The 13,834-nt window shown below is 41.9% G+C and overlaps 1 protein-coding gene across 4 annotated transcripts in view; it reads left to right on the top strand.

Annotated features, from left to right (window-relative positions):
• The window catches only part of LOC110502375 (ninein-like protein), a 43,922-nt gene that overhangs the window by 14,555 nt on the left and 15,533 nt on the right, over positions 1-13,834 (top strand). For all 4 annotated transcript variants that reach the window (XM_036959928.1, XM_036959927.1, XM_036959930.1 and 1 more), the window contains exons 3-8: positions 947-1,043; positions 7,408-7,607; positions 10,948-11,014; positions 11,202-11,392; positions 11,698-11,853; positions 13,073-13,240. In XM_036959928.1, coding sequence (XP_036815823.1) covers positions 947-1,043; positions 7,408-7,607; positions 10,948-11,014; positions 11,202-11,392; positions 11,698-11,853; positions 13,073-13,240 — 879 coding nt within the window. The remainder of the gene's footprint in view (positions 1-946; positions 1,044-7,407; positions 7,608-10,947; positions 11,015-11,201; positions 11,393-11,697; positions 11,854-13,072; positions 13,241-13,834) is intronic.

The following is a 13,834-nucleotide window of genomic DNA, read 5'->3' as shown; positions in this document are numbered from 1 at the left end:
GCTCTAGGAAGAGTGTTGGTGGTTCCAAACTTCTTCCATTTAAGAATGGAGGCAACTGTCTTCTTGGGGACCTTCAATGCTGCAGAAATGTTTTGGTACCCTTCCCCAGATCTGTGCCTCAACACAATCCTGTCTCGTAGCGCTACGGACAATTCCTTTGACCTCGGCTTGGTTTTTGCTCTGAAATGCACTGTCAACTGAGGAACCTTCTATAGTCAGATGTGTGCTTTTCCAAATCATGTCCAATCAATTGAATTTGCCACAGGTGGACTCCAGTCAAGTTGTAGAAACATCTCACCTGAGCTCAATTTTGAGTCTCATAGCGAAGGTTCTGAATACTTAGGCGAATAAAGTATTCCTGTTTTTTATATGTAGTAAATGTGAAGAAATTTAGATTTTTTATTGTGTGTCGATCGATTTTTATTGAGTATATTTTAGAATATGGCTGTAACATAACGAAGTGGAACAAGTCAAGGGGTTTGAATACTTTTCAAATGCATTGTATTGTTTGCGAGATCAGACCGGTCCATACAATCAGTGTTCATTTTCGTAAGTTGCTTTAATTTCAGCGCATCTCATTTGTAAACATTTCAACTGTATTTTTCAATTGCACAAAAAAATCACTGATGAAGCGTTTTAGCTTTCTTATAGATACGACGTTAAGCCAATGTATTCCATTGAGGCTGCTTCAGCCATAACCAGTGTTTGGCAGGTCATTACAAACATTTCCACTGTTTTTGTTAACGGAGAAAACGAATGGCACAAGCAAGATTGGGAAGAGCCGCCAGAGTATGAAAACAATCAGTGCCCCGAGATTTAAGTGATAAGTTGATTTTGCACCCCTCAAACACAGGAAATGGATGGCTAAAAAGAACATATCCTCATGTGGGCGGGGCATGTGCGTTGCTAATAGTGTACACAAGTAACTTTCCCTTTTGTTATGCAGGTGAATTTTGAGGAGTTCAAAGAAGGCTTTGTAGCTGTGCTATCACGCTCTCTGGACTTCAGCACCTCTGAAGAGGAGAGCAGCTACCTGGAGCCAGGTAAAACACGCATGCTGGGGAGGTGGGGCTTTGCATTTAGATGTCTGCGCAAACCCACTGATTTTGTTTATGTACCTAATCAGTTCAGTTTGCTGTTTTTCCATGTCCACTGGCCCCATGTGGTGAATAAGATTGGGTTTATTGATCAGATTCGAGGTGCGAATGCCAGGGGGGGGGGCGCGTCTCTAAATAATGCAAATTGAACAATTTGTCATATATTTACCACTATGTTAAACAACTCAATTATAGGGAAGGAGTTCCTTTTTATGTTTTGTGTACTCAGTGTATTTAGCTTGAGTATTTTCTATCAATATTTGTTTTCTTTCCTGGATCAGCTGATGATGGCCAACAATCTCACTAGACATCTAGCCTACAGCTAGACACTAATGTGCATCCAATCCATCCAGCAAGGTGACTCTTTCAGTTAGAAGAATTAGATTTTGCAATGGCATAGGCCTACATTAACTGTCCTTTAACTGTTTTCTCAGCGATATATAACGAAGTGATAAGTAGACATAGTTACACTTACAGTGCACTTTCTGTGATCTCCAAGATCCACGATTTGTACAGGATTTAAGGTAAATGTTCTAATTAAATTGTTAAATGCTTAATAGTGACAAATAACACTGTCATAAATGTCATTTCATGTAAAGAAAGAAACGTTTGTCACACGAGCTGTGAAGACTCCACCCATTAACTCATGAATTATGGACAACTCATGAACTTGGGTAGAAAACATGTTTTGATTCAACTCCATGTGTTATATTGAATGTAGGCTACCTGTTCTGCTTGTGTAAAATTGCTTCAGCCGAGAGGATAGGCTACCGGCAGCGGTGTAGGCCTAGTGCAGGGTGAACACAGTTTACCCACCCTTTCAGAAAAATGCATTGAAAGTATATGGAACGATACTTTTTAAAAATTTTACCGCGACAGGCAGAGTTTACCTAAAAAAATATATACAGTGCCTTGCGAAAGTATTCGGCCCCCTTGAACTTTGCGACCTTTTGCCACATTTCAGGCTTCAAACATAAAGATATAAAACTGTATTTTTTTGTGAAGAATCAACAACAAGTGGGACACAATCATGAAGTGGAACGACATTTATTGGATATTTCAAACTTTTTTAACAAATCAAAAACTGAAAAATTGGGCGTGCAAAATTATTCAGCCCCTTTACTTTCAGTGCAGCAAACTCTCTCCAGAAGTTCAGTGAGGATCTCTGAATGATCCAATGTTGACCTAAATGACTAATGATGATAAATACAATCCACCTGTGTGTAATCAAGTCTCCGTATAAATGCACCTGCACTGTGATAGTCTCAGAGGTCCGTTAAAAGCGCAGAGAGCATCATGAAGAACAAGGAACACACCAGGCAGGTCCGAGATACTGTTGTGAAGAAGTTTAAAGCCGGATTTGGATACAAAAAGATTTCCCAAGCTTTAAACATCCCAAGGAGCACTATGCAAGCGATAATATTGAAATGGAAGGAGTATCAGACCACTGCAAATCTACCAAGACCTGGCCGTCCCTCTAAACTTTCAGCTCATACAAGGAGAAGACTGATCAGAGATGCAGCCAAGAGGCCCATGATCACTCTGGATGAACTGCAGAGATCTACAGCTGAGGTGGGAGACTCTGTCCATGGGACAACAATCAGTCCGTATATTGCACAAATCTGGCCTTTATGGAAGAGTGGCAAGAAGAAAGCCATTTCTTAAAGATATCCATAAAAAGTGTTGTTTAAAGTTTGCCACAAGCCACCTGGGAGACACACCAAACATGTGGAAGAAGGTGCTCTGGTCAGATGAAACCAAAATTGAACTTTTTGGCAACAATGCAAAACTTTATGTTTGGCGTAAAAGCAACACAGCTGAACACACCATCCCCACTGTCAAACATGGTGGTGGCAGCATCATGGTTTGGGCGTGCTTTTCTTCAGCAGGGACAGGGAAGATGGTTAAAATTGATGGGAAGATGGATGGAGCCAAATACAGGACTATTCTGGAAGAAAACCTGATGGAGTCTGCAAAAGACCTGAGACTGGGACGGAGATTTGTCTTCCAACAAGACCCAAAACATAAAGCAAAATCTACAATGGAATGGTTCAAAAATAAACATATCCAGGTGTTAGAATGGCCAAGTCAAAGTCCAGACCTGAATCCAATCGAGAATCTGTGGAAAGAACTGAAAGCTGCTGTTCACAAATGCTCTCCATCCAACTTCACTGAGCTCGAGCTGTTTTGCAAGGAGGAATGGGAAAAAAATTCAGTCTCTCGATGTGCAAAACTGATAGACATACCCCAAGCGACTTACAGCTGTAATCGCAGCAAAAGGTGGCGCTACAAAGTATTAACTTAAGGGGGCTGAATAATTTTGCACGCCCAATTTTTCAGTTTTTGATTTGTTAAAAAAGTTTGAAATATCCAATAAATGTCGTTCCACTTCATGATTGTGTCCCACTTGTTGTTGATTCTTCACAAAAAAATACAGTTTTATATCTTTATGTTTGAAGCCTGAAATGTGGCAAAAGGTCTCAAAGTTCAAGGGGGCCGAATACTTTCGCAAGGCACTGTATCTATATTTTATTCCACTACATCACTGGCTACCGTCATACCTATTTCAAGTTCATGGTAATACACATTGTAGCCTAGTCTAGTATGTTGACCGTGTGTGTGTTAGGGTGACCATTCAGTTTCAGCCCCATTACAGTTGTCCCAGCTTTTCAGGCTACAAAAAAAATAAAATTTGTCAGCGAGACGTGTAGGCCGAATCAATGGCAATCACCGAATGTCATTGGTTACACTGTTTGGTGTTTTGTAACCGATTGTCTATTTCCTTTCATGAAATGGCATGAGTATACAGTGGGGCAAAAAAGTATTTAGTCAGCCACCAATTGTGCAAGTTCTCCCACTTAAAAAGATGAGAGAGGCCTGTAATTTTCATCATAGGTACACTTCAACTATGACAGACAAAATGAGAAAAAAAATCCAGAAAATCACATTGTAGGATTTTTTAATTAATTTATTTGCAAATTATGGTGGAAAATAAGTATTTCATATGTTTTTCATATGATCTGTTTGACAATCAGATGAAAATATGAGTGGTTGTGTTCATACCACACTAAAAGGCTATTCATTTTTACCATTTTAAATGACATCTTTATTATTGTTAGGCCCATGAAAATTAAATTGTGCTGCGCAATTGCGTAGCACAATAGAGACCCACCTGAATGTCATGGTATAATTTGTACTCTAAGATGGATTGTTTTAAGTAAACATTGTATCCTTGTGGATAAACGTCTGCTTTTATATGAGATAGTCTGCCTTAGTATGACCTCATCGAAAGCAATCAAAATCATTTTTTAGGCTCGTACTTCATTTTGGATATTCTAGTTTGTTGCACAGGGTGGATTGACCGTGAGATCACCTGAATGAGGACTCCTACAGTAAATGACGACCGTACTATTGGAGACATCAAAGGGATAGGCTATTTTTAGTATCTTCCCTCCCTACGGAAATGCAGTTGTTCCAGTTAATAATCCTGATTTAGCTCCAGGATGGATTTTATTCTGAAACAAATACTGATTCAACTGTTTTAAACGTCCTGTACCTTTTTTAACAAACCCAAACTCAGTTAAGATATCATGTATTGTACAGCCATTCACTTTATATGATTTGTGAACTTTAGTTGTCCATACATTGGTGTGTGTTCTTTTTATTTTGAAATGTGTTTCTTGAGTTTTCGGGTATTGCGGTAGGAGGATCTAGGAGAGCACCAGAGTTTCCCTCCTTCCCAGAATGTTACAGTATGATTTAAGTTTATTGCCAAGTTAGTTTCTGGGAACTGATGACCACTGTCCTTTTTGAAATGCCCTTTTTTTAAAGGGTATGTTTGACAATGTTTTTTGTATGACCAGAGATTTGGCTACTACTAAGTCTACACTACAGTTTCTCCCTTGTTTCTTTGTAACTAAACATTAACAAGCTTTTGTGAGAATATGTTTATAGTAGTAATTGTGGGCAGACAAAATACCCAGCTGGTCAAAAAAAATATGTTTTTCTTTAGTACTGATACAGCTGATACAATTAGTGATACTACTTTAATTGATACAGTTACATATTGTGATTTCTATCTTTGGGTTATGTTTTATGTGGAAAATATTACATCGATACTTTGACTCAAAGTATATCAATTTGTAAAATAAATTATATACTTTTTTTGTTTCTAGGTAGTGCTAGCTAGTCTGCTGAGTTTAGTTTATTAGGATCTCCCTTAGCTACTGCAGGTGCAGCAGCTACTCTTCCTGGTGTCCACATAAAACATACAAATAGTACAGAACAGTTATAGACAAGGACATATTTTTCATCCTATATCTTGTTCTGTCTTCTTTTTAAATAGTGAGCCAACATGTTTGATAAAGGAAGGCTGGGAAAATTGTTTAAGACCAGCCACCCAAGCCATAGGCTGTTCTCTGCTTTATGCCAACAGGCTCATGAACAGCTTCTATCCCCAAGCCATAAGACTGCTAAAAGTTCGAACAAAATGGCTTCCTGGACTATCTGCATTGACACTTTTTTTTGTCTGTATTGCATTTTTTATCTTTGCACTGACTATGCACACTCAAAGGACTCTACACACTCACTCCCGTACAGTACCATTCAAAAGTTTGGACATACCTGCTCATTCAAGGGTTTTTCTTTATTTTTACTATTTTCTACATTTTTTACTATTTTAATACTGAAGACATCAAAACTATGAAATAACACATGGAAATATATAGTAACCAAAAAAGTGTTTGTGTGTATGTGTATATGTGTGTGTGTGTGTGTGTGTGTGTGTGTGTGTGTGTGTGTGTTTGAGCTTCTTAAAAGTAGCCACGCTTTGCCTTGACAGCTTTGCACACTCTTGGAATTCTCTCAACCAGCCTCACCTGGAATGCTTTTCCAACAGTCTTGAAGGAGTTCCCACATGTGCTGAGCACTTGTTGGCTGCTTTTCCTTCACACTGTGGTCCAACTCATCCCAAACCATCTCAATTAGGTTAAGGTTGGGGGATTGTGGAGGCCAGGTCATCTGATGCAGCACTCATAACTTTCTTTCTTGGTCAAATAGCCCTTACACAGCCTGGAGGTGTGTTGGGTCATTGTCTGTTGAAAAACAAATAATAGTCCAAGCTAAGCTCAAACCAGATGGGATGGCGTATCGCTGCAGAATGCTGTGGTAGCCATGCTGGTTAAGTGTGCCTTGAATTCTAAATACATCAGTGTCACCATCAAAGACCCATCACACCTCCTCCATGATTCACAGTGGGAACCACACTTGCAGAGATCATCCGTTCATCTACTCTGTGTCTCACAAGGACATGGCGATTGGAACCAAAATTTGGACTCATCAGACCAATGGAAAGATTTCCACCGGTCTAATTTCCATTGATCTTGTTTCTTGGCACAAGCAAGTCTTTCTTCATATTGTTGTCCTTTTTAGTAGTGGTTTCTTTGCAGCAATTTGACCATGAAGGCCTGATTTCACGCCGTCTCCTCTGAACTGTTGATGTGTCTGTTACTTAATCTGTAAAGCATTTATTTGGACTGTAATCTGAGGTGCAGTTAACTAATGAAATGATTCTCTGTCTTCCTTTCCTGTGGCGGTCCTCATGAGAGCCAGTTTCATCATAACGCTTGATGGTATTTGCGACTGCACTTGAAGAAACGTTCAAAGTTCTTGAAATGTTGCTGATTGGCTGAACTTCATGTCTTAAAGTAATGATGGACTGTCATTTCTCTTTGCTTATTTGAGCTGTTCTTGCCATAACATGGACTGGGTCTTTTACCAAATAGGGCTATCTTCTGTATACCACCCCTACCTTGTCACAGCACAACTGATTGGCTCAAACGGATTAAGAACTAAATAAATTCCACAATTTAACAAGGCATACCTGTTAATTGAAATGTATTCCAGGTGACTACCTCATGAAGCTGGTTGAGAGAATGCCAAGAGTGTACAAAGCTTTCATCAAGGCAAAGGGTGACTACTTTGAAGAATCTGAAATATATTTTGATTAGTTTAACACTTTTGGTTACTACATGATTCCATATGTGTTATTTCATAGTTTTGATGTCTTCACTATTATTCTACAATGTAGAAAATAGTACAAATAAAGAAAAAACCCTTTTGACTGGTACTGTACATGTAGCTTACTTATGTTATTCTTATTTATTTTTCGTGTTTTTGTTCTTTATTTTATAGTACTACTGATATTGATTACTGCATCGTTGGGAAAGAGCTTTCAAGAAAGGCATTTCACTGTAATCTCTCTGTCCTTCCCAATCACCATCTCTTTCCTCTCCTCTCCCGGCCCTCCCAGTTGTTCCTGAGGAAGTGAAGCCCAAGTTTGTGAAGGGAACGAAGCGCTACGGCCGGCGGACCCAGCCGGACAGGCCCGACTCTGAGCTCACAGCTGACTCGGAGGGCTCTCGTCCTTTCAGGACGGAGCAGAAGGAGTCCTCTCCCGCTGGCGTGAGGAGGATAAAACTCAGACGCTCTACTTCTCTAGAGAGTGTGGAGGTAAGACGTGCTCCTCCTCCACCCCTCTCACCTTTTTGTCTGCTGTGTTTTATTCTGTTGCTGTGCCCTAATTTGAGAGTCGCTGACAAAGATGGCTGACTTTTGACTTCTCAAGCTTGGCGCAGGGCCCTAATCTAGATCTGACTGTTTGGAGCGAGATTCCCATCTGTATTTATTTTTTAACTCGGCAAGTCAGTGCTTCACTTGAATTTCCTTCACATCCCTTTGAATGGTGTGTTGTGCTGGGTGAGGTCTGAATCAAATATCTCTATGACCTTCAATTTGTTGGCAACCACACATTTTCTAGGATTCCACACCATACTTCTCTTCAGACCACTGTATAACTGAGTGAGAGAGTTGAGTCTCAGAGGTACTTGGGGTTTTGAGCAGACCGCTCCACTCCACACCCAGGAAGTGGGATTATATGGAATGTGCTACTGGCAGCGCTCATGGCTGCTCCCCGCTCCTGCCCCACAACATCCATTCCCCCAGTTTTAGCTTTGACTCTCTTGCTCTCTCTCTCATTGCTTTATATTGCCAAAGTGTCAATGTATGTGAAATACATTGTAATAAAATAATAAGCTCTCTACTAGTCAGAACCTCCTACCTTACGGAGGAGAGCTTTGGACCATCTGATTATACTGTATTTTGTGATTTTGAATCTGCTGACTCAGTCTGATAATATTGGAATGAGTGGAATTCTCTGTTATGCTGCTGGCTTGGTGCATATGCCAGGTACTTAAGGGATCTGAACTTCCATGGCTTTGTCTTTCATTGGTCTCATTGCATTTTATTACAGTATTATTAGGTGTGAAATGACGGTAACGAGGCCCAGGAAAAGTCATGGTTGGGGGGGGGGGGGGTGCTGTCTGCTTATCTCCCAACATCATGTTTATTGAAGGCTCATTGTTTTGGGATCTAAATTATATAACCGTAGAAGACAACTAGTGAAGGAAAGGTCATCGTGGTGGCTGACGGGTATCTGTCTGTGTTAAAGACTCGGCGTGAAACACCGCTGTGAGTGAAACATTTGGCGCCCTTTGCAGTTGACCACCGTTTGTCTGGTGTGTGTGTGTGTGTGTGTGTGTGTGTGTGTGTGTTCTGAGTCTGGAATGAGTAGGTTAGTTGAAGTAAGAGTTGCATAAATGGCCTGGATAGAGATTTTGATAATGAGGCTATACACTTTTTATCTATGAGTATGCATACATAAACCTAGCCGACATAATCATCGAAAAGCAATGGTTGACCTCTGTCGGCCGCTGCCTGTGAACAAAGTGCTCATTTTAGAAACCCATCCTGTTATCCCAGATTCTCTCTCTCTCTTTTTTCACTTTGAAATATTTAGAGCTTTTATGTAACGCTGCACTGACTATCTCTGATAACTCGTGAGATTACGTCTTTCCAAAGCCCCCTCACTCCCTCGTCAAGCCATAGTGCCAGATAGATCCCTGTGCCATGTTTCTCATTAAGCTCTCCACCAATAATCTATTTTTAAATAGTTAACATTTCCAGCAGTTAAGGCATCATGTAAGCAACTTTAAGCCTTGGTGGATTCCTTGCTACTGGAGGATAGAGAGTTGAACTACTGTATAGCATCCCTGTTGTATTGTTGGCTACAGTGGTTTGGTCACAGCAGTTCACTCAGGTAGAGCGTAGTAACAGTCAACTCCTTGGTAACAGGGACATAGTTATCTGGGTGAACTATGTGATTGGAATGGGGGAGGGTGGGATTCATGGGGCTGGGGAGTTGATGGGTCGTTTACCGCTTTTGGGCTGAAACACGGTTTCTTTGTGGAATTTTGGTGGTGGAATGTTGCCGTCAGCTACCCCTTATTATGTAAATAATTGAACTGGTCCTGTTAAATATTTCACACGAGGTTATCCCTCTTCACATCACTTCATATGTCTTATTAAGTTATCATACGCAACCTACATTTGTCTACACATCCTTCTACAATGCAGCGTGTCGTCCGGGTTAAGTGCCCGACGAAGCATTCTCAAGGACATGTTAATGTTGGTGTCCCATTTAGCTGGCATGCTTAAGTTAGCATCAGTTTCCATTCACCTTTCATTCACATTCTTTTTGTTGAGAGTTCTGTAACATTCTCCCTGTTCAGACGGAGTATTCCTTTTTGTCTGGTTACAGCGGGTAGTCAACTCATCGTCAATCTGTTGTTGACTTACGGACATGAATGTTAGGATTTCATCATCCAGCTGAAATGATTGGTTTTGAATGTTTTTATCCTTTTGATATGTTGAGGATTAGTCATGTCTTTACCTTCTCAGCTGACTACATCACTGTCCACCATTTTGTGTTGTTACAGTGTTTGTTTACATTTCTTAAGCCTCGGGCCACTGTAGTAAGGAGCACAATGGTGTTCTGTGACCCTGAAGTGGTGCCTATGACAACAATAATAAACTCACTGACCAGGGGTAGCCTGCCATGTGTTGGAGAGAACCAAATGGATTTGTTAGAGAGAAAAGGGGGGGGGGGGGGGGGGGATTAGACAATCCCGAAACCAGCACAGTGTTCCCATTTTGAAAAGCCTTTCATGGATAAGTTAAATGTTGTTCAAGAATTTCAACTGATAAAAAATTGATAGTGTCTTGTTGTCCCATGATAAGTGGCCTGTTTCTGATGTGGCTCTGCAGCTTGGTGCCGTGCCCAGATTGATTCCTTATAAAGAAGCCATGAAATCAATAGACCAGTCTTCCACATGGGATTGATTTAAAATGAGACATTTCAAAGATTTTTGAGGGGGAAAATGTGACCTTGGCACCAAGACGGTAGCAGCCAATCCTTCCACAAATATATTCTCTGTTGCCAGGATTAATTTGGTTAGATTAGGGAAGTTTGTATTACATAATAAACTGAAGTTATGCATTTAATTCTACAAAGTGCTTTGGAACTTGCCTCAGTATACAGTACTCAATAACTGACTTCCATTACTAGCTTCAGTTAAACTTTATTATGTAAGACCATAATTAGTTTGTCTGCGTGAGAGCTAACGGCCCCATATGCTGCTGGGGAGTCCAGTCTACTCTTGAGCCTGCTGGAATCACAATTTACTGGTTCTTCTTGCGCACTGTAGCAGAAATAATGTTGAGAAGGGGTTGGAATTCCTTATGGTCAGTTAATTGGTCTCTCTCTGTTGTCATTGCTCATCGCTAACAGGCTAGCACTCACTTACAGATTTCTCTCTTTCACACACAGAAGGCACACTTACACACACACTGTATACTGTATGTGGACAGGCATACATACACGGGTCAGCATTTTAGGCCGTGTAATTTTTCAGTTGTGAACACTTGGTGACACTCATCAATGTCTTACTTCCAGAGTCTCAAGTCGGATGAGGACACCGGAAGCCATAAGGACGCCATCCATCAGACTTTTGAGGCACAAGGTACTTCAATATTTTTATTCAAAGGTGATTTAAACTTTTTAAGTGTACTTCATTGTACATTCATTTTTCAAGACGGGTTTTTCCTGGTTCAGTCATGTGATCAGGAAAAACTCCTGGCCCTTTTCATACAGTCTACTGATATACCCTCTGAGGGACTTCCATCCTGGTGTGTGTGTGTGTGTCTCAGGGCAGCAGAAGCGATGGAAGCGGGACAGTTCGGAGAGCACGCTCCACTCCCCTGGGCCGCGGGCCGAGGTGACAGACAGCCGGATGAGGGCGGTGTGGGAGGAGCTGGGGGTTGGAGTAGGTGGCTTTCTGAACAGGCAGGAGCTGTCCCTGGTCTGTGACCACCTTGGCCTGCCGGACCTGAATCCAGAGGTATGGCCAGCCCAACATTCCAGCCAGTGGTTGTGTTTTAATTCCCTAATTCCCGGAAGTGTGCACTTGCTCACTTCCCCTCAAGGGATCATAAGTATTGGATTAGTGTAAACATGGGCTAAAGGGAGTTTTCACCGTTTCTTCTACCAGTAGGTAGGTACGTCTGTCCATTCCTTTTTAATCCATGGGTGTACACCAAGGAGACGGGAAGGTAGTCAGACTGCAGTCAGTGGTTACAAGCCAATGATATCTGTGTGAATTTGACTTTGTGTTTTTAACCCCTGACTCTACGTGTTATCACACAGGAGTTGGACGCCCTCTTCAGAAAGTTGGACACTGACCTGGATGGGAGGGTCAGCCTCAGGGAGTTCCAGAAGGGTCTCTTCAGAGAGGGGAGTGTCCCAGCTCCCACCTCCTCCTCCACCCCCATACGTCCCAACCCCCAGCACTCACTCCAGCAGGTGAGCAGACAGACAGACACCCTTTTTAGGGCATGCGTACATGTTTTAACAGTAATTGATTTCTATGGAAACGTATGTGAGTGGGTCTGGGTCAGTAGAGTAAATGTATGTAATTAGGCCAGAACAATGATCCGTGGATAACACAAATGACAATATATTGGCACGTGGGACCTCCATCTGGCTCGAACTGAAGGGAGTTTGAGATTCATTCTATTTATAAGAAATACACTGTCACTTTACTTTAAATGGGTGGCTGATAGGGGTTTTTAAGGGGGCTATTGAGATATTCTCTGTGGCTCATAGTTTAGTATTAAGATATAGGCGTGATAAAGTATTCAAAATGATATGATCTATTGATTTATACATTATCCCTTCAGTATCCGACATACAAAGCCTACTAATTATACTGGTACAGTTTCTGTGTGTAAGTTTGCCGTCTGTCACTCAGACCAATTTCCTCCTGGTCAATTAAGGAACTTTAGGCAGCTGCCGATCAAGTCATTGACTGTTGAGGGCAGAGCTCAGTCTTCCCTTCCTGCATTCCTTTGCCGAATGACCATATCCATACAAGGAGAAAGTCCGCCAGAAATCATGTATTGCATTTCAGGCCTGAAATCTGCCTGTGGGTTTGTTAACATGGGCTATGAAAGACCTCATCCGTTCTTTCAAAGCTGGGCATGTTGATGCCTCTCAGGTATTAGGAATAACTTGCAAGTTGTTTTGATAGCTACATGAACCAGCACCGAGACTCCCAGTGTGTTTCTCAGCCTGAAAACTACTGCCACTCCTCCATATCCTAAACTGGTGGGTGTAGTGGTAGATGTACAGTATGTCATGTGCAAATAGGGAATGGAAAATGGGCTAAGCCAGATTAAGTGTTACGACACCAAAAAGGCGTTTATTAGCGGCGTGTGAAACACATATGTGTGTGTGTGTGTGTGGCACTGAGGCTCTTTTGTCTGTGGGAGCCTGGATTAAACAATGCACAGTGGGGGAGGTCAGGTTATTCTTGGCGAGGGGCAGCATGACCGATGGAGGTGTTCCTGCGACAATGCCATGCCTCTCAAGGACTTCTTTGTGTTTCTATGGCATTGTGGGAACAGCAGTGAGGCTACACAAGCACGTCCGCACTGCACAGTGGTCTGCGGTGGAGGAACTGAATTGGGCCATCCGCTAGCCTGTTCCTGTAGCTCTCATGTCTTCCTCTGTTTTCTCCCAGGCCTTCGAGGAGCGGACGGTGCGCTCCACCTCTCCCTCTCTCCTGTCTGCCACCGTGGGTCAGAGGCTGCTGACCAGGCTGGACGAAGGGTCGGGCTGCACCAGTCCAGAGAGGGTCATCGCCCTCTGGACCGGCGAGGGCATACGGAACAGCAGGGACATCCTACAGGTTAGTCCCGGACTAGTTTTGAACCAATGCACGTGTTCATGCAAGTACTGTTTTTTGTTTGTTTTTTAAATCTCCTGCTGTCACAGATACAGATGCTCATTGCTTGTGCCAGTTATTTTCAGAAGTAGCCTTGAAATGTTGAGTGCTCTGCCTTTTACGGCTGCTTGAATTGATATGTTGTTGAAGAGCCTTGGTGTTAGTTGGTTTGTACGGGATAAAGAAAGCTGCAGGGTTTCTAGGGGCGTCTCCTTCCTGTGTGTGAAAAGTGTAATAGGAGTAGAATTGAGATTGCCAGTTCCATGTAGCTGATGGTCTTTTGCTTTCGATTAGATGCTTTAGTGTGGAACTATAATCTATGTAACGCAGCCTACAAAAGCCCCTAGCTAGACACGCTCTGATTTTTATATTGTGTAATCTGACACATTTTTAATACAGTAGAGTGTAAACATGAGAATGAGCTGAACTTTGACCTGAATGTATATATACCATACACCAGTTGTCAAAACACCTAGTCCATGAGAGCTTCAGGGATGGAGGTTGGCTCTAAAACACCAAACTGCACTCCAGGACCGGGGTTGGTGGTGATTTAAGTTA

The sequence above is a fragment of the Oncorhynchus mykiss genome, chromosome 23, assembly GCF_013265735.2.
Source record: "Oncorhynchus mykiss isolate Arlee chromosome 23, USDA_OmykA_1.1, whole genome shotgun sequence".
Classification (NCBI taxonomy): domain Eukaryota; kingdom Metazoa; phylum Chordata; class Actinopteri; order Salmoniformes; family Salmonidae; genus Oncorhynchus; species Oncorhynchus mykiss.
Note: the sequence above shows the minus strand (reverse complement) of the source record. Positions and strands in the feature narration are given on the sequence as shown.